The 25,907-nt window shown below is 42.1% G+C and overlaps 1 protein-coding gene across 1 annotated transcript in view; it reads right to left on the reverse strand.

Annotated features, from left to right (window-relative positions):
• Positions 1-23,029, reverse strand: part of tmtc1 (transmembrane O-mannosyltransferase targeting cadherins 1) — a 95,079-nt gene extending 72,050 nt beyond the window's left edge. The window contains exons 1-2 of the mRNA XM_041977454.1: positions 22,603-23,029; positions 13,674-13,851 (exon numbers count right to left, since the gene is read on the reverse strand). Coding sequence (XP_041833388.1) covers positions 13,674-13,851; positions 22,603-22,898 — 474 coding nt within the window. The 5' untranslated portion in view covers positions 22,899-23,029. The remainder of the gene's footprint in view (positions 1-13,673; positions 13,852-22,602) is intronic.
• Positions 23,030-25,907: the final 2,878 nt, after the last annotated feature.

Consider the following 25,907-nt stretch of genomic DNA (forward strand, 5'->3'; position numbering starts at 1 on the left):
TTCCCGGACTACACCGATTCAGTGGCCAAAAGACGGGCGACATTCAAGGAAGCTAAACGTCTCCTCCGGGACTGTGCTGGCATCAAGTTTGGAATCATGTACCCCGCAGTTCTTCGCATTACTTCATCAAAGGGTCAGAGCAAGCGGTTTACGGACGAGTCGGAGGCCGTGGATTATATAAAGAACACCTTGCAATCTTAAAGATAATGTTAAATGGTGAGTTAACCTTGTTATTATTTTTTAGAAGACAACATTACGCGAGCAGAGCAGACGCCGGACTGGGATGCTCAGATGTAGGTGAGACATGAATGTCCCATATTTGACTGATGCTAAGAATATTAAAATATTGTATTTATATTACGTAAGTAGTTTTGTGATAACACAAAAGGGACATTATAGAGCACATGCAAAGCCATCCCAGGTTGGATATGGACATTTTTTTTTGTGCTTGTTTTATTCACTGTGTGCTTATCTTTTGGTTAGTAATACAATAGGTATTTATTGAAGTACCCTGTATTTCTTGCACCTTTACCTGTGTTTTTCTTTCCCTTTTTTTTATTTTAAAAGGAATAGAGGGCAGAGATTATGTTAAGCGTTTCTTTCATTTATTTATTTATTTTTTCCCAGTTTGATGATTCCACACAGTGTTATAGTTGTTCGTTTTGGAGCTGGTACAGAAAATTATGTGTACTACTGTTCACCCCGTTTTTGGGGCCTGTTAGTATGAGTAATATGGTTACTTATTACGGTATACTAGCAGCGAGGGATGGGATCTCAGGGGTATTAGTAGATCAGCATGGGTTTTTTAGGCTCTTTTTTTGTTTTGACACAGGTATGCTTATTTTCCTTATATGCCATAACCTATTATGGATGATGCTCAGAGTAGTAGCCATCTTCGTTTCTTGAGTTGGAATATAAAGGGAATAAATAATCCAGTAAAACGTAGCAGGGTCTTTACACAAATCTCTAAATAGTGATGTGATATATTTCCAGGAAACACATCTCCGATCAAATGAACAGGCTAAACTTAAGAAGCCATGGATAGGGCAGATATTTTCATCAAAGTATGATAACAAAGCATGGGGCACAGCTATTCTTATTAGACGAGGGGTTCCATTTATGCCAATGTCAAATATAGCCGATAATAGAGGAAGATATGTAATTGTGACGGGTAGCTTGTATGATAAACAAGTTGTTTAGGCAAATGTGTACGGACCAAACTGGGACGACCCCCATTTTTTCTCTTCCTTTATAGAGGCCCTACCTGACCTTACAAACTATCAGCTTATATTGGGGGGAGATTTTAACTGAGTACTCCACCCACAGTTGGACAGATCTAACCCAGGACCAAATAGCAAAGTTTCAAAAGCAGGTATTGTTCTTCATGAATTTATAAAATCATATGCCCTTTTCAATCCTTGGAGACAAAATAATCCAACATCTAAACAATTTTCCTGTTTTTCTCCTGTACACCAGTCCTACTCACGGATTGATTTTTACCTTTTAGACAGCAGACTTCACCCCCGAATAATTGGATGTCAGTACAACAGTATAGTCATTTCTGACCACAGCCCCATACAGTTAGATATTAACTTTCCTAAATGTCCTAAACCCAGACATACCTGGCGATTTGACCCATTACTTATTTCTAAGGACACCTTTCAAAAGATGATTTCCGAACAGATAGATTATTTTATGGCACTGAATCAAACTCCGGGTATGCGAATGACGGTGGTTTGGGAAGCCCTAAAGGCCTACCTCCGTGGTCAAATAATCTCATATACAGCATTTCGGAGGAAGAAATATACAGTGTGCAGAATTATTAGGCAAATGAGTATTTTGATCACATCATCCTCTTTATGCATGTTGTTCTACTCCAACCGGTACAGGCTTGAAAGCCTACTACCAATTAAGCATATCAGGTGATGTGCATCTCTGTAATGAGAAGGGGTGTGGTCTAATGACATCAACACCTTATATCAGGTGTGCATAATTATTAGGCAACTTCCATTTCTTTGGCAAAATGGGTCAGAAGAGAGATTTGACGGACTCTGAAAAGTCAAAAATAGTGAGATGTCTTGCAGCACAAGGTGTGCAATACTCAGGGACATGGCCAAGGTAAGGAAGGCTGAAAAACGACCACCACTGAACAAGACACACAAGATAAAACGTCAAGACTGGGCCAAGAAATATCATAAGACTGATTTTTCTAAGGTTTTATGGACTGATGAAATGAGAGTGAGTCTTGATGGGCCAGTTGATGGGCCCGTGGCTGGATCAGTAAAGGGCAGAAAGCTCCACTCCGACTCAGACGCCAGCAAGGTGGAGGTGGGATACTGGTATGGGCTGGTATCATCAAAGATGAGCTTGTGGGATCTTTTCGGGTTGAGGATGGAGTCAAGCTCAACTCCCAGTCCTACTGCCAGTTTCTGGAAGACACCTTCTTCAAGCAGTGGTACAGGAAGAAGTCAGCATCGTTCAAGAAAAACATGATTTTCATGCAGGACAATGCTCCATCACACGCATCCAAGTACTCCACTGCGTGGCTGGCCAGAAAAGGTCTAAAAGAAGAAAAAGTAATGACATGGTCTCCTTGTTCACCTGATCTTAACCCCATAGAGAACCTGTGGTCCCTCATCAAATGTGAGATCTACAGGGAGGGAAAACAGTACACCTCTCTGAACAGTGTCTGGGAGGCTGTGGTTGCTGCTGCACGCAGTGTTGATCGTGAACAGACCAAGACACTGACAGAATCTATGGATGGCAGGCTTTTGAGTGTCCTCGCAAAGAAAGGTGGTTATATTGGTCACTGATTTGTTTTTGAATGCCAGAAATGTATATTTGTAAATTTTGAGTTGTTATATTGGTTTCCCTGGTGAAAATAAAAAAGTGAAATGGATATATATTTGGTTTTTGTTAAGTTGCCTAATAATTATGCACAGTAATAGTCACCTGCACACACAGAAATATCCTCCTAAAATACTAAAACTAAAAAAGCCCCACTCCAACTTCCAAAAATATTTAGCTTTGATATTTATGAGTCTTTTGTGTTCATTGCGAACATAGTTGTTGTTCTATAATAAAATTAATCCTCAAAAATACAACTTGCCTAATAATTCTGCACACACTGTAGACAGCGCCTTGTGGATTTGTCAGAAAGTATACAAGAGATTGATCGTTTATATTCAGAAGCCCCAACACCAGACCTATATAAGAGGAAACTATTGTTAAATACTGAATATGATAATCTTTCTGTTAAACAAACAGAATGTCTTTTTTTCAAATCGAGACAAACTTTTTATGGGCATAAATAGAGAGAACAGGGAAACTCCTTGCACATCAAATTAGACAATCTGCAGCTGCCAATACTATTCCTGAAATTTGCAAAATCACAGGGGAGAAAACTACTGATCCAGAAGACATAAACGATCAGTTTAAGCACTTTTATTCTAATCTTTACAGCTCGGACTCCGGCAGTGACATAAACCAGATCGCTGACTTTCTTGATGGCCTACCCATTCCAGAGATAGTTCCTGAATATAGGGTACGAATTAATCAGGAAATATCAACAGCAGAAGTAATACAAGCTATTAGACCAATGCAGAGTAACAAGGCGCCCGGGCCTGACGGCTTTCCAACTGAACTCTATAAAGTATTTACTGATAAATTAGCCCCGATACTCCAAATAGTTTTCAGATAAATTTTTAACAATGCTAAATTACTACCTACTATGACTCAGGCAATAATTTCAGTGTTACATAAGAAAGGAAAAGACCCCTTACAGCAGGAGTGCCCAACCAGTCGATCGCGATCTACTGGTAGACCGCGGACTGATCCCAAGTCGACCGCAAGGAGTGTGGGGGAAAAAATAAAAAAATATATATTTATATATATTTTTTGTGTGTGTGTGTGTTTGTATGTGTGTGGAGTTTATATAAATATAAAATGTCGTCTACAACCTGTTATAAGTCATGTCCACAATTTTTTTTTTAGAGAAAAAAATAGGTCACGTTTAGTTTGTAATGCGTGACAGGAAGTTAGCTAGCTGCTTGCGATCAAACCGCTTACCACTCCATAACGTTAATATGGCTGAGGCGAAGCGAACCAAAACCTACCATTTTCACCCTGAATGGGAGGAGGATTATTTTTTTGTTTATTCCCATTCAAAGCCAGTTTGTTTGATTTGTAATGCAACAGTGGCGCTGGCAAAGAAAGGAAATCTGGAGCGACATTTTAAAACTGTACACGGGAGCTACGACAGGGATTTCCCTGCAAAAACGCCTTTACGCACCACAAAAGTGCGGGATTTGAAAGCACAGCTTGCAGCACGGCAGTCAATTTTCACAAAACCGAAGACTCAGGGTAAGGCTGCAACTATTGCTTCCTATCGTGTCTGTCGCGTCCTTGCTAAACATAAAAAGCCATTTAAAGACGGCGAAGTTGTGAAAGAAGCCTTTCTCGAAGCAGCGGATAGTCTTTTTGACAACTTTAAAAATAAAATAGAGATCGTGAAGGCCATTAAAGAAGTGCAACTCTCCCGCAACACCACTACAAAACGGTGTGAGGGAATGGCTGTGGATGTGAAGGAGCAGCTGAGCAGGGATATTGACGCATGTGAGTGTTTTTCCCTCCAATTTGACGAATCAACAGATATTGTGGACGTGGCACAATTGTGCATTTTCATCAGAATGGTCTTTGAAGACATGAGTGCCAAGGAAGAGCTACTAACCATTTTGCCATTAAAAGGACACACCAGAGGGGAGGATATTTTTAACGCTTTCATGGGATTTGTTAGCGAGACAAAACTGCCGCTGTTCAAGCTGATCTCCATCACAACTGATGGGGCGCCTGCAATGGTAGGGCGCACCAATGGGTTCATTGCACTGTGCAAAGAAAGTGAATCTTTCCCAGATATCCTGAATTATCATTGTATAATTCACCAGCAAGCCTTGTGTGGAAAAATTTTAAACATGAAAGAAGTGATGGACATTGCAATGAAGATAGTCTGTTCGGTTCGGGCCAGGAGTCTGCAGAGAAGGCTTTTCCGTTCTCACTTGGAGGAGAATGATGCTGAGCACACAGACTTGCTGCTTCACACGGATGTTAGGTGGTTAAGCAGAGGTAAATTTTTGGCCAGATTTATGGAACTGTTGCCAGAAATCAAGGACTTCCTGAAGCTTTCAAAACATGTGGATTACCATGCAAAGCTAGACGACCACCAGTGGCTTTTAGATTTATCTTTCCTCACTGATCTCACTGGCGAGCTCAATGAGTTGAATTTAGAGCTGCAGGGTAAGGATAAAGATGTAATCAACATGATAAGTACAGTGAAGACATCCAAAAGCAAGCTACAGCTAATGTCAAGCAGGCTGCAGCATGGTAACCTGAGCAACTTCCCTCACATGCAAGCAGAACTACAACGGCAAGGTAAAGACGTGACACAGCTTTACAGTGCACGTTATGAGGTGCATGTTCAGAGTATCTTGTCAGAATTTGAGAAGCGGTTTACTGACTTTGCATCCATCGAGCCTGTAGCCAGCTACATGTTATATCCATTCGGTGCAAGTATTGATGTTGGTGACATTGCTGCCAAACTCAAATCACTTTTTGACTTGGAAAGTTCCACTCTTGAGGATGAGATCCTGACACTACAAAATGACATTGAGATCAAAGCAAGATCAACATCCACTCACTCTGGAGAGCATGCTGTGTTCTGGAAACTAATAGTGGAGGAAAAGTATCCCAATCTGAGAAGATGTGCCTTGAACCTGACAGCTCTTTTTGGATCAACCTATTTGTGTGAGTCTGCTTTCTCGCACATGAAAATCATCAAATCTAAGTACAGATCAACAATGACTGATGACCACCTAGCAGCCTGCCTACGCCTTGCAACCAGCTCCTACACTCCTGACTATGAGAAGCTAGCCTCCTCCTCCCAGTGCCAGGTCTCCCACTAAGGTAGGAATGGGTTTCCTTTTTGCAAACTCAGATATCTATGCTCTGTATCTGGGTTATTTTTCCGTTTGTTATGGTCAGTTATGGCTGCTCTTGCAGATTGTTGTTGGTGTGTGTGTATAAGAGAGAGAGAGAGAGAGGGAGAGAGGAGCAGAGAAGCAGCTCTGTGCTCCACAAACTGGTAACTGTGTCTGAGGAATTTGTGTGATTGAGAGAGGGAAGGTTAGTAATATAATATGTAGTGGTTATGTGACAAGAAAAAGTGTTGTGAGGTTGGTTACTACGGTCTGTAAACTGTGTGTGTGGGATGCAATGTTGACACTGGTAGCTCTCAGGAGGGTGGCTACTTGAAAAGTAGACCTTGAGTCAAAAAAGGTTGGGCACCCCTGCCTTACAGTGTGGCACATATAGACCAGTCAGCCTTTTGAACTGTGACTATAAAATCCTTACCAAGATTTTGGTTTACCAATCGTATTGATACAGTCCAACCAAAGATCATTGACCCTGACCAAACTGGCTTCATATCAGGCAGGCAGTCTTTTTACAACATGCGTCGCTTACTCAATGTGTTACACATGCCAACAACCACAGGAGAGTCAGAAGTGATCATTTCCTTAGACGCGGAAAAAGCCTTTGAACTTGTCGAATGGCAATATCTGTTTGCGGTCTTATAAAGGTTTCGCTTTGGCCCTTCATTTCAGAAATGGATCAAAATATTATATCAATCCCCTGTTGCTGCTGTACGGACAAATAGTGTGATTTCAGATTTTTTTAGGCTTGGCAGGGGTGTCAACAAGGCTGCAGCCTTTCTCCCTATCTGTTCGATCTCGCAGTTGAACCGCTTGCAATAGCCCTCAAAGTCGACAATGAGGTCAAAGGTATCTCCCTGGGTGCTAAAATACATAAGGTGTCGCTTTACGCTGACGATCTTTTGCTATATCTATCCAACCCAATTAAATCAGTACCCTAATTGCTTCATATATTGGATAACAGGATACAAATTGAATTACTCCAAAAGACGATTTTTCCACTTTTCCTTTCAAAGTAGAACTAAATGTTTTCAAGTATTTAGGGATAAATATTACGCGGACAATGGTAGGACTGCACACTCAAAATTTTGATCCTTTATTACAACAGACGACACAAGATTTTAAAAGATGGGCCACAATGCCTATCTCATTAGCGGGTCGTATAAATATAGTAAAAATGACAGTATTGCCTAGGTTTCTTTACCTTTTTCAAATGATTCCTGTTTTTATAACTAAATCTGTTTTTCAGAATTTGGATAAACTAATAGCAACATTCATTTGGAACAATTCAAACCCCAGGATGAAAAAAACATATCTGGAGGTGCCCAAGGAAGCAGGAGGTTTAGGCTTGCTTAATTTTGTTTTTTACTACTGGGCAGCAAACATTTTTAAGCTATTGCATTGGAAATTTGTATATGAGAATGGTGAGGGTGAGCTGTGGACACAAATGGAACTGCTGTCTAATCCAATACCTTTCCTCACTTCTCCATTATCTTCCGCTCTTAAAGAGTCAATTTGGTTGCAGTTCAGGAAACATTTCTCTTTTAAACAGACAAGTAGATACTTACAGGTATCTAATAACCCTTTATTTTTGCAGTCCACAACAGATAAAGCATTTCAGCTCTGGCACAATAATGATCTAAAGTTCTATAATGACTTATTTATAAATGATACATTTTGCACGTCTGACTTGCTAACTAAAGATCATCAAATACCTTTGAAACATATGTTTAGATATTTACAAATACGTAGCTTTGTTAAGGAAATTTTTCCCTCATTCCCCCATTTGCCCCAAAACGATCAACTAGATACTATCCTCAATTTAGATCCATTCGGAAAGAAGCGCATTTCGGCAATATATACTTTGCTACAAGACATAAAACCTATAAATTGGGAAAAAAACAAAAGATGCCTGGGAAAAGGATCTTGGTGTTGCTTTGTCCAATGTGGAGTGGCAGACCTGTTTAACTCGTATACACACATCCTCTTTATGTATTCGCCATGGTTTGATCCAGTTTAAAGTGTTGCACCGGCTTCACAACTCTAAGGAAAGACTGTCTAAAATTTTTCCAGGTGTAGATCCAGCTTGCCCCAGGTGCAGTCATAGCCAAGCCACAGTAGGTCATATGTTTTGGACCTGTCCCCGTCTTGACAACTATTGGGGAAGTATTTTTGAAGTATTGTCTCGTATAAGTGGACAAGACTTGCCCCCTGATTTCCGTATAGGCATCTTTGGTGCTGTGTCACCAACTTACAAAATGAATAGTTTCCAGACTAATGCTGTTGCATTTGCCTCATTGCTAGCTCGTAGACTCATTCTTTTCCAGTGGAAGTCAGATAAACCTCTGTCATTTTCACAGTAGTTAAAGAAAGTGCCTGCTATTTGCCTTTAGAAAAACTTAGATATCGAGTGATGGCATCACAACAGAAATTTTCATTAACCTGGAATTCTTTTATGGAGTTTGTAAAGTTTTTCCCATTTGATGTTTAATATATGACCAACTATGTGGTTATATGCACTAGATGTTTGACCTGTCTGTCTTGTAAGAGCCAGGGATGGGGTTATTTTGTTTCGATTCTTTGTATATTGTTGAATTATATATTGTGAAATTCAAAAATAAAGTAAAAAAAAAAAAAAAGTGTTATAGGACATTGATAAAAAAAATTCCAGTCAAATAGCCTTATTGTTATAAACAGCGCTGGCTAAATACTAGACTTGGTAACTGTGGCAACGGAAAATCAGACAACGGGCTGGAGACACGCCAGATCATGTCTGTGACAGGGCATAGCTGTGAAAGCAGCCTGCAGGCTTATAGAACGATTTAGGAAATTATCTGTGGACTTTGATCATCCTCACACAAGCTGTAAGAGCTGCACCTGCCCTCTAAAAATATACTTTGTATCACATAACATAACTGCAGCCGAACGAGCTGCAGGTTTTGTGTCAGAGCCAGTTACCTTGGCAACGCATCACAACGAGAGATATTAAATTGTCCACTCAGCCGCTTCTTGTGAAAAACTTATAATTTCAACGGTAAAAAACAACAATAATATATTAATAATTGATTTAATATTTATTTCTTTCGTAAGTGACCATGGTATAAAATGATATACAAGAGCAGGAGTTAGGTACCAGGCTGGTTGAGGTGACGTAATAGAATGAATGAAGTTAACGTACCAGCCGCAGTAGTCCGTGTCTGATTCTATGAAAACTCCGGGACCAGATAAGGGGGAGGGAGACCGAAGGATGACCACTGGCTGATTAGGGAGAACTGCTGAACAATGGACAGTTAGTGTGGAAGCCACAAACAAGGAGCAAGGGTGCCAGGTGTGGAAAGCAGCGGGCGGTGCTTCTGTAATTCTCCTTTAGGGGAAAAAGGGTCAAGTCCGTTATCAAATATCCAATCCAATATCCAATCCGAAATCCAATATCCAGTATCCAATAAACAATCCAGTATCCAGAATCCAAATAGCAAAAGACATTACCAGACAGGGGAAAGGCAGAATCAGTAATCCAGGTCAAAACGGGTTGAGGGTCAGGAACAGGAAGGCAGGCAGAATCTCAAGGCTGGAAGCGTACAAGGAAAAAACCAAGACGATCTGGCAGGGGTGAGATGCCACTGGCAGGTATATAAAGGGCTCGGCGCAGGTGGAGCGCATCAGCAATCAGTGACCGTGGAGAGGAGGTGCATTCAGGGCTGCAGGAAATCCAAACTCTCAGACTGATCATGACAGATTTACTGCCAGCAATGCGGACCAAGCTCTGGCACTGATCGTACAGGGACCAGACAGCTCGTACAAGGGGATTCGGCACTACATACTCCCAGAATACCCCCCACAGGAGTCTCCAGAGGACACAGTCGAACGCCATCTCCAACTCCACAAAGCACATGTAGACTGTTTGAGCTAACTGCCATGCCCCCTCAAAGACCCTGAAGAGGGTGTAGAGCTGGTCCACTGTTCCACGACCGCGACAAAAACCACACTGCTCCTCCTCAATCCGAGATTTGACTATCTGATGGACTCTCCTCTCCAGGACCCCTGAATAGACTTTACCAGGGAAACAGAGGTGTGTGATCCCCTTGTAGTTGGAGCACACCCTCCAGCCCCCCTTTTTGACAAGGGGAGCCACCACCCCAGTCTGCCAATCCAGGGGAACTGTCCATGCAATGCTGCAGAGGGATGTCAACCAAGACAGCCCTACCACATCCAGAGCCTTAAGGAAATCCAGGGAGACCTCATCCACCCCTGGGGCCCTGCCACCAAGGAGCTTTTTAACTACCTCCACGGCCTCAGCCCCAGAGATAGGAGAGCCAGCTCCAGGGTCCCAAGACTGCTTCCTCATCAGAAGACGTTGGTGGGATTAAGAAGGTCTTCAAAGTATTTCCTCCACCGCCTCACAACGTCCCGAGTCAAGGTCAGCAGCCCCCCATCCCCACTGTACATCTTCAAAGTATTTCCTCCACCGCCTCACAACGTCCCGAGTCAAGGTCAGCAGCCCCCCATCCCCACTGTACACAGTGTTGATTGAGCACTGCTTCCCCCTCCTTAGCCTTCGGGTGGAGGACCAGAATCTTCTCAAAGCCATCCAGAAGTCATTCTCCATGGCCTCTCCAAACCATTCCTATGCCCAAGTTTTTGCCTCAGCGACCACCGAAGCTGTGTTCTCCTCAGCCTGTCGATACCCATCAGCTGCCTCTGGACTCCTTCTTTAGCTTGACAACATCCCTCACTGCTGGTGTCCACCAACAAGTTCAGGGATTGCCGCCACGACAGAGACCGACGACCTTATGACCACAGCTTCAGTTGGCCACTTCGACAATAGAGACACAGAACACAATCCACTCGGACTCAATATGCCCTGCCTCACCCAGGACATGGTTGAAGCTCTGCCGGAGATGGGAGTCGAAACTCTGACAGGAGACTCCGCCAGATGTTCCCAGCAGACCCTCTCATATGGCTGACGGGACCTCATATTGCTGACAGGGTCTCATATGACTGGCAGGGTCTCATATGACTGACAGGGTATCATATGGCTGACATGGTCTCATATGGCTGACAGGGTCTCATATGGCTGACATGGTCTCATATGGCCAGCATTCCATCAGCAGAAAAAGGAGAGTATTGACGAATGTAAGCTTTCAGCTCTGAAAAAGGAGCTTCATATATCTGAACCGGACCAACTCGTTTATTGCCAGACAGCCTCAAAGGATTGATTAGAGCAATCTGTTTCAGAGATTAAGTTTTCTGTGGACGGAAAAGAAGCAGCAGCATCTTCAGTTTGTCTGATGATTCAGACTGAAGATGATAACATAGTGGTATGAAGACGGCTGAATTGGTGCCTTCAACAAGTTCATCACAAAGACGTATCTGAACTTTACAAGTTTACAGTCACTGTATTTTAGAAGGTGGACAGTTTTCTATCCTGTTTTTTGTTTGTATTTTTGCTTTTGTCATAGCATTTCAGTTATTTCTAGAAAATTAGTCCACAATGAGGTTTGAAAATGTGACTTAATAGCTGAGTGTAGTTGTTGGTAAATGACTGCAGCACAAGAGAGAAGACAGGAAATACGGCTGAAGCCAGTGGATTTGTGAAGCTGTGGATGCAGTCGACCACTGTAGTGGTTGACAAACTACAGAAGAAGGTAGCAGTGATGGATGAAGATCGCACATGTATATCTTGAAATACAACAATGTCAAGAAGAAGGAACAATAGCGTCATCAAGAACCTGGAAAAATACCAAGAACTGAAGGAGGAAGATGGAAAAATGTGGGAAGTGAATGCAGCTCAGATAGCAATTTTGGCCCAGATCTGTAGTTTTGTTTGGCCATATTTGGCTTTGACTCCATGTGAGTGTGGCTGCCAAAACTCAGTCACATAAAGTGTCAAAGGTAGGCCCAAACGTGACCTCCACACTAGGAGAGTGAGAGATCCTACAGATCCCAGGAACACTATCAGACATCCCTGTCCATAAGTACAGTCCCAGGGACATCTAAGATACTGCAGCGAACCATCAAGCCTCTGGATTCGAGGTTAAAAGGTTCTCTACCAGATAAAAAAAAGCTTTACTTGCTGGTACCAATGATCGAATGACACAAGGGGGACTGGGTAGCTTAACTGGTAGGGCCGATGCTAGCCTGTGAAGAGCCAACTCAGGTTCTCCTGCTGGCCTGTGGCCCACCTCTCTGGATCATTCCAAATAATGGTCAATTGAACCCAGAAATAAACAAAAAAAAACGTCCCCTCTCTGGTCACCTATCCTGAACAACCTGCTGGAGACAGTGTGGGAAGCAGAGTGCAGATCATACTCGTGATTTCGGGAATGAACTACAGTGCAGAATGACTGGAAATACATGGATACATGGATTACACTGGAACGGATACTGGGTTATAAATTCCCAGTGTCATGTGAGATATTATATCTATGTTACCTGTCGAAGGATAATTTACAGTGTAAAAAAACACTGCTAGCTGCAGCCAAGAAAGGAATCACCAGGAAACGGTGTAGAGAGGACCCTCCCACTATGAGGAACTGAGGACACAGTAGAGGATATTTTCAACATGAAAAGACTCACATATAAACTGAGACTAAAACAAGTTGAATGCAATATGAAATGGGACATTAGACAGCATATATGTCTCAATACAGAAAAGCCACTAGAGACTGAATGAAGGAAAAAGAACTGCATCGTTCTAACATGTATCCCACTGACACGGCTGTTCTCTGTTCAATTACTTTGATAATCAATAAAAAGTTACAATGAAGAAAATGACATAGAAAGTAGAGGAGAGGTGGTAAAGTGGTGTTTGTGTTAGCTGAATTAGGCTAAAACACAGAGATGCAAAGCAGTCAGCATAAGTCCTACATGTACAGACGTGGACAAAATTGTTGGTACACTTCGGTTAATATAGAAAAACTCACAATGATCACAGAAATAACTTGAATCTGGCGTCTGTATGTTCTAATGCACAGATTATTCTCACATCTCCATGTCCACACAGAGCCCACTTCTGACTAGTCCCAGTTTTTATAGCTGCCCTTTGTAGACAATAAGCTCAGTTATCATTGGAATCAACAGAAATGTAAAGACCATTACCTATAGCATGATATAAAAGTATAGCTATGCCTTTGTACCACACAACTGAGATTTTTAACTGGGAAATTTTAGGTGGTCGATATTTTCCTGTATTACCAGTTTGTACTATGAGACAGTGCATGAGTTATCATAGCGTTTCTCCAAGATGAAGTAGAAGAAAAAGAAGTTGACAAAGAAGTAGTAGAAGTAGAAATACATGAAAAAGAAGTAGTAGAAGATAAGAAAAAGATAGTAATTATGAAGTAAAGAAGTAGCAATACAAGAGGAAGTAGAAGTTCTAGGAAGAAGAACTACCAGAAGAGGAAGTAGTTGATGAAAAAGTTTAAGTAAAATAGCAGAAGAAGTAGTAGAGAAGACGAAATAGACTAAGTAGTGGAACTGGAAGTAGCAGTAGAAAGGAGAAGACAGTAAAAGAAGTAGATGGAGATGTAGACAAAAAAAGTAGAAGAATTAGAAATAAAAGAGGATGATGAAGAAGTAGTAGAAGAAGAGTAAACTGTTTTTACCAACCAACTCTACCACCAGGTTCCGGGCTTGGTTCTGCTTCCATCGCATTATAATGAAGTTAAAGTAGAAAGAAAAGGTACTCACTGCCTCGGTGTGGACAGGGTGCACAGCAAACAGCAGTGCTGTGACGAAGGCCAGGCGGCATTCCTGGAAGACGCAGCGCTCACACGTGTACATGAGCAGGCAGGTCGCAGCGCTGTGCAAACATACGTTGACCAGGTGGAAATACAGAGGCGTCATACCACCCAGCAGGATGTTCAACCTGGCCAACAGAAACAGAAAACATCAGACACGCACCAGCCGCCCGAAAAATGCTGTCCAGACACCACAAGTTCTACGAAATGGAAAGTCCTCTCTTTCAGGGAAGGCCTTGCAGATTTCAAAAAGACAATGCTGAACCACATCCTGCATCCATCACAGCAGCATGGCTTCACAGGAGAAGAGTCCGGCTGCTGAACTGGCCTGCCTGCAGTCCAGACCTTTCACCAATACACAACATCTGGAGCACCATGAAAGCAGAAATCCAGCAACCAAGGTCCAGGAGTCTCATTTTTAACCGTGGTGTACACACATAACGGGCCTGAAAGTGGCGTACGCCACTCCCATCGCAAAGGTTGTGATCTATAAAAACAAACGTGACGGGAAAATGTGCACATGCACGTAAATTCCCCATGAAAGACAATGACATTGATACCCTTTCCCATAACTATTTTTATGCTAGTTTAAAAGCTGCCATAAAGATGTACTGAAGACCATTATTTACAGTTTCAATGTAATTATTTATTGTAAAATTCCAATAATGGAAAATTGTCCTAACATTAAAGAAAGTTAAATAAACATTATTCATTCACTAGACTACAAAGATTACAGTAGATTTATGTTTTATGTTATGCTTTTGAGCAGCTTCAAGTTGCTCAAATAAACTGCCCTTCATGGGAATAATAAAGATCTATCAATGTGTTTTAATGGCTGTCATTCAATTTCACTGTACACGTTTAACTGGACTATTTAATGCAGGCCGCCTGAAGCTATTCGGTGTTCCTAATCAACTGTCCACTATCCTGTACAAATTATTACAGGCTGTTTTTTAATTTCATTATGCAGAAAAAAGTAATGTGTCTAAATTTCAGTCAAAAAATGTTATTTAATATTGAGTTGAATAATTATTGTCCAGTATCAAAACTTTCAGTTCTGCCTAAGATCTTTGAATCACTGGTAAACTCACAGTTAAAACAATTCTTTATTACCAATAACATTTTAAATAATCTCCAGTCAGTTCTTTAGAAGTGGCCATAGCACTGTCATTGCTGCTACAATTGTGACAAACGATATGATCGGGGCCTTAGACAGAAAACAACACTGTGCTGCATTATTTATTGATCTTTCTAAGGTGTTTGATTCAGTTGATCATGATTTGTTACTAAACAAATTACAATCAATTGGTTTAAACCACCACACCAGGGGACCAGAGAGCCCCAGGTTGCACACACTTATCCTGGTCGGGCCCAAGGCACAGCGCTCCCATCCACCCCAAAGGAGCCCCCGGCGGGAGGGGAGAGAGCAAGAAGGAGAGCAGACTCCACCCCCATGAGCCCTAATCCCCCCCCACTGCCCACCCTTCCCCCTACCCCTCCCTTTGTCCCAACGGACACATTGTAATCCCAAGGGTACCTGCCCGGCATCGGATCAGCCCGACCCCGATGGCCTGCCCAGGGCGACCAAGCCCCCCAGAGGCCCAGGCAGGGTCTCCCGAGCTGGAGGGAGGCAGCTCCCAGACCCTGCCCCCCCCACCACCATCCACCCCCCCCGCCCGGCCCCCACCACAGCAACCCGGCCACCCAGCCCCAGGCCAGCCCCCCGACCGCCCCGGACCACCGGTCGCCCCCCGGCCGCACCCAGGGAGCTCCAGTCCCCAGGCCCCTAAGGCCCCGGATCCAGTCAGACACACCGTCCCCCACCTAATGGCCCTCCCGACCACCGACCCAGAGAAACGGCCAGGGCCGATGGACCCCCAAGGCCCTACGAGGGCCGCAATCCAGCAGGTTTTCCATGTATCACTGCACCAACACACCTGAGTCAAATTAGGTGGCTCTAACAGCCAATCAGGTTCTACGCAATGACTCATTAATTTGACTGCACTGCATTTCAGGCATTGCAAAATACACTGAGTCTAAAATTGGTTTTAAATACACAGAAAACAAAGTTTATGGTCTTCTCAAAAACTCGATCACAGGTACTTGACAATTGTCATATCCTGTCTTTAGATGGACAATCCATAGAGAGAGTATCTTCATACAAGTACTTGGGGATATGGATTGATGATAACCTCTCCTTCAATGTACATATTACAACTTTAGTCAAAAAGCTTGAAGTAAAACTTGGCTTTTATTTTAGAAACAAATCTTGCTTTACTTTTAGTGCTAAAAAGAAACTTGTGGAAGCTACTTTTCTGTCAGTGATTGATTATGGTGATATATTGTACATGCATGCTGCATCCTCAATCTTACGTCATGTTGATTCAGTGTACCATATCTCACTAAGATTCATTACAAACTTCAAGTCCCTCACTCATCACTGCATTCTTTATGATTTAGTTGGTTGGACATCTTTCAAAATTTGTAGACAACAGCATTGGTATTTTTTCATTTATAAAGCAATACTTGGCAAACTTCCGCTATACCTCTGTAACCTCCTCTCTGTTTGCTCTAATACCTATCAGTTACGCTCCTCAAAGTGGCTACTATTTAATGTTCCCAGAGTTGCAACAGAATTGGGAAAAACTTCATTTGTCATGGTGGCTGCTCTGCTGGGCTTCCAGTCCAATTATTAGGCTTATTGGCTCCACCTGCAGTTCCCTGATTGCTCCCTTGTATCACCTGTGCTCTGCTCTACTTATACCCTCTCCAGTCTTTGCTTCCTTGCCAGATGGTCAACTGCTCTTGCCTTGTTGATATCCAGCCTTGCTTTGTGTTCCTGATCTCCTGTCTTCGACCCTGTTACGCCACGGATTTCTCTTGCCTGACCCTCATCGGATTATCTTGCCCAAAGTCTACCTGGATATCGAACCCTGTTTTGGACCAACCACGGATTCTGACCTGCCCCGGATAAGTAGTCTCTTTCCTGCCACTCTGTGTATGACCTCTGCCTGCTATATTGACCACGCTGTTTGGATTTTGGATTTTTGCCCTTATATTTGGAGTTTTTGCAGATTCCTGAACGCCACAGTCTTCTTGGATCCTCCCTCCTTGTCCTGTCAGACTGTTCCAGTTTCCCTGCACTACCACCTATACAATGAATCACTTTTGCCTTATCCTGCTCCTGTTGTGGTCGATTATCGGGTCCTCTGGGAAAACCGTTACATCATTCTCCTATTCAGCACCTTGGGGATGGAATAATCTACAGAAAGATCTTAAACTAGAAACACTTATGTCCATAAATGAATTTAAAGCTTCCATAAAGAATGTGGTGATGGAGACATATGCTTGTTTGTTTTTTTAGATGTTTTTATGACAATGTACTTGTTGTCTTACTATGAAAATGTAAATTGTTATATGTATCCTCCTGCTTTTACTTTGTGCTTTGGCTGCTACCTTGGCCAGGTCTCTCTTGAAAAAGAGATTTTGAATCTCAATGGGACCTCCTGGTTAAATAAAGGTTTAATAATAATAATAATAATATGTTTGGAATGGTAAAAAGAGAGAAACTCCCACAGACTCTGTAATGATGCTAACTGGCATGTCCCTAAACACTATCTTTTCGACAACATCGACTAATCATTGCATCCCTACTTAAGATAGCTTAATAAACCATATCACTATGAAGTCAAATGTAGTACAACATACTAAACTTAACACAGACAGAGAGCATCATGTATACAAGCGAGCAACATAAAAAAGGAAATGTGCAATTTAACATAGATATATGTGCAACATTTATCTTGTTAAATAAATCATGAATATCCTTCCCATCTTGTATTCTTTATTATTATTATTATTATTTCAAAGTTATTCATTTTCATTTCTTATATATCTTATGTTTTCATAAACACATTTTAGTTACCCGTCTAATATTTTTGTTGGGTACAAAGGTTATTTTGGACAAGCTAGCTAACATATGAGTACAACTTCATGACAAACATGATATCTTTGTCTTTGTCGTACAAGGGCGTATCTTCATTCCGACTCAAGACCCAAGCCAGAAGTTTTCTTCCCTTTTCGGCTGTGTTTGTCTTCAGCTGTTTCTCTTCACTGCACTTTTTCTCATACATAAACACCATGTACCGTTCGTACAAAGAACCAAAACCAAGCAGAACAAAAACCAGCTGCTGAATGGCCTCAATTGTTGTTTGTAGCATCACATTTGTTGTCATTGCACTACTATGATGCCACACTAGGCATTTGGTCTAAACCCCGCCTGCCCAGTGGCGGTCCAACTTACAATGGCTGCCGAGGGCGAGGGGAGTGGGGACGGTGAGGGAGATACAGCAGCTCTGCCAGGACAACATTGGGTATCAACCAGGCACTGATGGGCACCATGAGCACCAACAAGAAATTATGTGGGAAGCCAGAGAAACAACAGGAGAATGCACCAAAAGGGTCTTGAGTTTCACCAGTCTCCCACTACGCTTGCCTCGGTGATGCTGGCGATTAGTGTGGCGCGGCAAAGGTAGGCAGGTATCGCAGGACAAGAAAGGGGGCAGTGCTTTCTGTCCATCACTGTTAAAACCCAAGAAACTCTTAGTATAGTAATGTAGATCCAGGAGAGATTGACGGTTGTACACCAGCAGGGAGCTGCTACTTTGAATAACAACAAAAATAGAACGAACAGACTGATACACCAGTGACGGACGGCAGGCCACGTTCACTGGTGCCATCTGTCAAAAGCAGGAACTGCTGCACCGGGAAAAGAGGCCAGGGGCCTCATTTCTAAAGCTGACATAGGTACAAAAACCGGTGTATGCCAATTATAGTCAACTTTTGGGATTTATAAAAACCAACCTTGGGGGGAGAATGCTCCTCCATGGCATCTCTGACCCTGCTGTACACACAAAATCTGGAGAAACAGGAAACTGCAACACCAACGGTTCAGTATAAAACCAGAGATGATGGGAAATGAAAAATATTATTAATCCCAGAGGGAAATTACAAATTGGACATTAACTCTTCTGTCAATAACCAAAGCTTTTTCATTCTCTAAACGTCCAAATCATGTATGATTCAACATGTGGCTCATCAGCCTAGGTCCACAATAACTGAGGCGACTGCTTCATCTGCAGGATCGGCTCTATATTCTGTTGTTGGAAACTAGGCTTCAGGTGGCTAATGAAAGTAGCTTAACTGCACTTCGTTCTGGTTTCTGCAGACATCTTTCTGAAGGAGTCGTTCTAACATGTAGCAGTCAGTAAAAAATCAGGTGGAAAGTAGCTTGAGTCATTCATTCTAAGACCCAGCAGAGTGGGACGCAGACTGGAGGCTGGAGGTCTAGAAGTGATGCAACGCTCAGGAAACACGTAGGGGAAGAGTTTTTATTTTATTCATTTTTTCTCAGTGTTTTTTTTAGTGTTGTCCCAGTTTATCTGTCCCAGTTTAACATATGTATATATATTTATCTCTATCTCCTGCAACTCCTTGTCCAGCTGGTTAACAACAGTGATGGTGTCCCTCTGTACCTGCCTGACTTCCTCTGAGGACACGACTGCTGCGTTGCTGGGTGAAGTCTCTGGCCTTACCCTATCCAACCACAGCTGCAGCACCGCCCACCCAGCTGGAACACCCAGGAACTAGAAAGAAATATTATTTAACACTAAATAAACTGCTACCAGTCTCAGATGTATCTGTACATATTCATTTTCTAGATGAAAACAAAGGAATAAATGAGCTGCATCCTCCTCTCTGGCGTGTCTTTCTCTGAAACGTACCTCTTTGTGCACAACAGCAGAGCGATACAACTACGGTCTAGCAAGAATATTTATGGTTGTTTTCCTTCATAAACTTTGCTAGATGTTCCTCTGCAGTTGCTGCAGAAACTGCTTTGAGCTGTCTGAGTTTCAGCACAAATGATGTGGACCTTTATTCCTACAAGGTCCTGTATACTGTAAAATCCAGCATGGATCCATCTCTGCATCCCACCCTTTATAGAAAATTTCCACATTATCTGATCAAGAACAATGGGAATCTAAAAATAGAACAGCTTGAGTACCTGATCTGAATAACATTAGGTCAGGAAGTGGACCTTACTTATTTCACTGAGCAGCAGGTTCATTTCAAACAGAGGCTACACACCTTTCCTGGAGAAAACCTGGGTCACATATTGGCACCCTTTCTTTTCTCTTTCCTCCCTCTCGGTCCCTTTCAGAAAACCAGATTTACCTTTCTTGCTGCACTGCACTTTTAGTGACCAATGGGACAGATGGGTCAAACCATTTCATGCACTTTCACGGGGGTGATTAGTCACCATCGTTATTCATTTTTTGTTTAGCTGTTTGTCGGCTGAAAAACAAGAGGAACATTAAGGTAATTTATTTTAATGCTTCGTTTTCTTTTCTTCTTTGAAAAAAATGTGTATTATTTCTGATGAAGGTTTAATCATTTTTAATATATTTTGCATATCATTGGGCCCCTATCAAGTTGTCAGCTCTTGGAATTCCTAAGCCCCCTCATTCTCAGGACCAACATCCTGGTGGTGACGGCAGCCTGCAGTCTGCCTCTGTGAGCTCCAGACTTGCTACCGCAATGTTTTATACGTTGCGATGAACCTTGCATTTCCCATTTACAGCTGGTACAAAGTTCTGCCGCTCGTCTTCTAACCAGCACTCGGAAGCAGGAACATATCCCTCCCATCCTGGTAGCTCTGCACTGGCTCCCGGTTTAATCCGGGATCCAGTAGAAACTGTTGCTTTGTGTTTTTAAAGCACTGAATGGCTTCACACCTCCTGACTTGTCAGAACTGTAGAAAGTCTTCCAAACCAGCAGGGCTTTACGTTCTGCTGGTCAACATCTGGTAGAGGGGCCTTGGTCCTGGTCCAATCAATGGGGGATCAGTCCTTTCCAGTGGCAGGTCCAACATCTTAGAAAACTCTGAACTGAAGACCTGTTTATTTGAAAAGTCCTTTGACTCATAGTACTTTGTTTTAATGCTTTTTGTACTTTTAGTACTTTCTGTTATGGTTCTTTTTTTATTGTGTATTTGTATTTATTTGTTTTTATGATGTTAAGCACATTAGTAAGCTTGAGTGTTGCAAGGTGCTATAGAAATAAACTTTGATTGATTGATTGGTCCATGAACACATCTTGTGTCACATGACAGCAGAGACTGCTGGTTACAAAGATGTCTGTCTCATCACTGAGGGCCAGAAACTCTGGAGCTAGCAGCCAGGATCAGAAGTCATGTCTTACTTTTGCTGTTTTGTGGGGAAAAGTTTGATTCCAGCTCTAAAAACTCTGCTATTGTGTTCTCCTATGACTCTGCCTTAGTTTGACATAACCCATGAAGGTCTTACTAGTTTCCATGGAGATGAAAGAGGTTTATAGTGAATGATTTACTCTTCCTGCCATAGACTATCTTGGGATTCACTTCTTGATCCTCATGGTGGATCTAAGGTGAATGTGGGGCTATCTCTGGATCCTCCGGACTCTGACCATAGATAGAGGTGTCCATCATCATCATCGTCATCATCATCATCAGCAGATGGATTCCTGAGATATTAATTGCGTAACACCTCCGTTAGAACACCTGGAAACCTGCTGAGGTTCGCTTTTACCTTCTACTGTAGCACAGTTCCTACTCAGGTATTACATTACTCATTTCTAGAATTATTTTACTCATTCCTAGAATTACTATACTCTTTCCAAATAAATATCTTCATGCTGACACTTCTGTAGTAATCTCACATCTTAGCTCTCTGTAGAGACCAGGATTATACATACAGCCCTTGTAGTTGTAAAGATAAACTTTATTTATTTTTGGGTGGGTCATCTCAGACAGTAGGTGGCAAAATCTTCCTCACGATGAAGAGGTTAAATCTGCTGAGGTGCATTACTCCTCCCCGATTCTCTGCAGACTCTGTGCACTGAGCTCCCAGTAAAAGCAGGATGTATATTTCTGATAGAATAACTTTAATTCTCTCAATTTATGTTTGTGAACAGTGAAAAAATAAAAAAAATAAATATCAGAAATCAAAGTTTTCTTCTGTTTTGATTTCAGAGATTTTCTTCCCAGAATCTGAACTTGATCTCCTCATTCTAAACTTCAGGTGTTGAGGTCCAATCATCCCCCACCACCTACCAGCATTAGTAAAACGTCCCAACAGCACCGAAAACAAATAACTTGCAGACAGCCACACATTCCACCACGAAACACTGTTTTAAATCTGATGGTTGATAAAAACCAGCTGTGATCCCTGATCCACGCAGCACCAACAGAAGCTCTTTGTTCACTGTTGCTCCAAGATATTAAAACCAGCCAGCAGCTGGACATGAGGATGTCATGTGATCCATCTGTCATGACATCATCTCCTGCTCTGCAAGCATCACACCTGTCAGTTCTGACCCATCTGAAGAAGTTCTGAATAACTCTTCTTAACAAGACTATTTTTACCAATTTGCCCTGAAGCAGCTGTACTGAGGCAAATCTCAGCTCTTTGTGATGTTTCCTAACCTGACCCTTTCCTTTCATCCATCCATCCATCCATCCATCCATCCATCCATCCCACGGCAGCCGTGGTAACTCCTCCATCACCTTCATCCTGCTCCAGTCACAGCTTTAAACTGACATATTTTCTGAGTGTTTTCAGACATGTCTGACCTAATTTAATCAGCTGCTCTCTGGGATATTTCTGCTTCCGGTACAAACAAACTCTGAACTAGAGTTTGCAGCTACGGTGGTGCATTCACGGTCCGTGTGCAGGAATGTTCAGCAGCTGATTACAGAAACCAGAACACGGAGCTCCAGAGTCTCCATGACGTCATGTGTGGCTCGTGCCACAGCAGCAGTGAAGTGTTGCTGCAGAACTTACTTGAAGGTGAGGATGCACAGAGGTCTGTAGGACTTGTGGCTCGTGTTGTCTGCCATCCTCTTGCCCCAGAAGTCGTTACTGAAGATGTTTCTGAGGCTTGATCCCGGTCGGACGTCCGGGTTGTTGATGATTGCCCATACGTCGTCGTGCACCAACTCCCCGTGGAGAGAGTTGCAGTAGCAGAGCGCGCACAGAGCGACCAACACGGCGTACCGACCCGCAGCCTGCATCGTCCGCAGAGGCACGCTCACGCGCGGCTGCTGGCGGCCTTTCTTCTCCCGCCCCGACGCTGTCATGTCGGGCCTGGTGTCCCCCGCAGCACCGCTGGGTTGAGAAGGATGGAGGAGCCGGAGAGAGAGAGCATTCCTCCGGGCAGGTAGCGGCAGACTGAGCCGAGAACAGCGCACACAGTGGATGAGCCGTGCTGCCTTCAGGTGCAGGCAGGGAATGTAGGACAACTGGAACACCATAAGTTTAAAATCTAAAATTATAGTGATGTTTGTTTGCTTGTTTGTTTATTTGTTGACTTTATAACAGTGTAGTCACTTAAAAATGCACATTGACGAATATCAGCAAAAAGGATTCAAGATGTAAATGTTCGCAGAGTTAGCATAACTGCTAATTTACATCTGTTCTTGATCCTGTAAACAAAAACTGAAATCTGTACTCAGGTAAACTGAATTTAACTTAACTTTGGGATCGATCCTTTGACGTCCATACTGAAAATATTTGGTCAGTTTGCTTTTAGATCCGGTAATAACACTGTGCTGAAACATGCTACTTGTATATTATAATTTTTTTCAACAATTTCATATGGGTGTCAGAAGTCCAATTGTTTTCAAAGTGTACTACCCCAAATTCAGCCTTGGTCCTTAATTTCTGCCATTTCCAATGTGGCTCTAATGAGCTCTATTGAGAACAGGCTCTTTCTGTGTGGGGGAATGTTCTTTTGCCTTGGTGATGTCACAAGGGAAAAGATCTGAGTCACCCGTTTGAGCACATATTCACTAAAAAGTGGGCCTCATACACAGGCTATGAGGACACATATGACTGTTAGAAAACCTTCAGAAAGTGAATTTTGCATAATATGGGACCTTAAAAAAGCCACAGTGTCACATGATTATGGCAGTATTTGTTTTAATATTGATGAGAAAGTATAAATTGTACAGTATTGTAATAAGAATGACAAGTTTTGGTATCGCCCGTCCCCAATTCAATTAATTTCAGTTAACTTCAGCTTTATATATACAGCACATGATCCACATTATTTCCATTTATAACTGTGCTCATAAAAACCAAGTTTTAAAATTATAATAATGGTAATTATTATGCCAATTATCATACTGTTATAATTGGACTACAGTTTGCTTGAACTAGACCTTGATTATCAGCTTTCCGACATGATTAAGTAATGTCAGTAATCATATTAGTGAACATTCAGAATTATGTAAAGTCATGTGTTTTTTACTGTGTCTAACTCATAAAAAAGTGACAAACAGCTGAATGGAACAAACTCAACGCTTCCTTTAGCCATCTTTATTAAATTTACGAGTTTATTTTGGGTACTTGAATACGCCATTATTATTGTGAGCGCCGCCTGCTCACGCATGCGCAGAACTTCTATACTACCTTTGGCTTCTAAACACAACTGGGGAAAATCGGTGTGCTCAGAGCGGGAAACTGCACGAGTGGTGAGCCGAGTCGGTTCTGATTGGACCGAAACCGGAGCGGAAGTTTGTCCACGTGTTCCTGCTCTGACGGGCAAGTCTGAGCCGGATTCATCTGGGGGTCAGAAAACAGATTTATGGGACTCTGAGTGACACGGACACCACCTAAAAAAAATACAGACAATTACAACCGACTCTGAAACAAGTTGGGACGCTGTGTAAAATGTAAATAAAAACAGAAGTCAGTTAATAAATCTCATCAACTCATATTATATTACCAGTTCCAGAAACTAGTTCACATTTTCATCCAGGTTTCCACTTTGCCTCAGACCATTTAAATGAGCTTTGGTCCAGAGAAGACAGCGCTGGTTCTGGACCCTGTTCACATCTGGCTTCTTCTCTGCATTTGTGGGTTTCAGGATGAACTGGGTTCACAGACAGTGGTTTCCAGTAGAGATTAAAAAATAAAAATAAACAAATAGACAAAATAAATATATATTAACAATTATATTAGGGGAGTGTGATGCTATGATAGATCTGAAAAGTAAATAAAGGGCTGGTGTCATCGATACCAATACTTTATTAGGGCTGTCAAAACAAACATGTTAATTCAAAGAGAGTCTGTGGAATAAATGCATTGTTTTTTATAGCATAAACAACTAAGTTATCACTCACCATAAAAATCTGAATTTGGCATCATCTCAGTGAGAGAAGCTGATCTTGGGAAGGTAGATGCTTTGTCACCAATGTAAACCGAATTCACCAAAAATTACTTTATCCACCTCATTTATGAAGTTTGTGACTATTTTTAATCCTTATATTAAAGTATCAATGTTATCACACTAGTATCGATCAACACTGATACCAAGGTTGGTATCAATTTTATCAGCATTTGGATCGATCTGCCCACCATCAGATTAAAGTCACAATTTTCTGATAATGCTAGAAGTGAATCCCTCTCCTTTCCAACATTCTTGTTCTGAATTTCCTGAAGGCATAACTCTGGTTCTGCTGGGAACTGACAACATATGGATTAGGTCCATATTGGGGCTTTGGTTAACAATAACCCTGATTACCTGAGCTGTACAATTTCAACGCTATAAACCAGTCTGTAGCAGCTGGAGCTTTTAATCCCAGTATAAACCAGTCTGTAGCAGCTGGAGCTTTTAATCCCAGTATAAACCAGTCTGTAGCAGCTGGAGCTTTAATCCCAGTATAAACCAGTCTGTAGCAGCTGGAGCTTTTAATCCCAGTATAAACCAGTCTGTAGCAGCTGGAGCTTTAATCCCAGTGTATGAGGGGATGAGCCTCAAATAATAGGAATGCTGGTTGAGGCGGCAGATTATGGACTGAGATTCCGGTCAGAGAATCAAGGCACTTGGAGAGAGAGATCTGTTTTCTTCTTCTTTAATAGAACTTCTGAGGTTTAACAGTGTTGTACAGGATACTGGTATACGTGTCTCTGTGTGGGTGTGTATTTGTGTGTGTGTTAGTGGTCTGAAAGGAAAACAATAAAATGTATTACAAAATGTTCAACATAATATTCTGCAGTTAAATCAATAAACATTACAAAGAAACTGCTTTATAAGTGTATGATAGCGTAGACACAGGACATTTGAATCACCAGAGAAAGTCCAT

Source organism: Melanotaenia boesemani, chromosome 23 (assembly GCF_017639745.1).
Source record: "Melanotaenia boesemani isolate fMelBoe1 chromosome 23, fMelBoe1.pri, whole genome shotgun sequence".
Taxonomy (NCBI): domain Eukaryota; kingdom Metazoa; phylum Chordata; class Actinopteri; order Atheriniformes; family Melanotaeniidae; genus Melanotaenia; species Melanotaenia boesemani.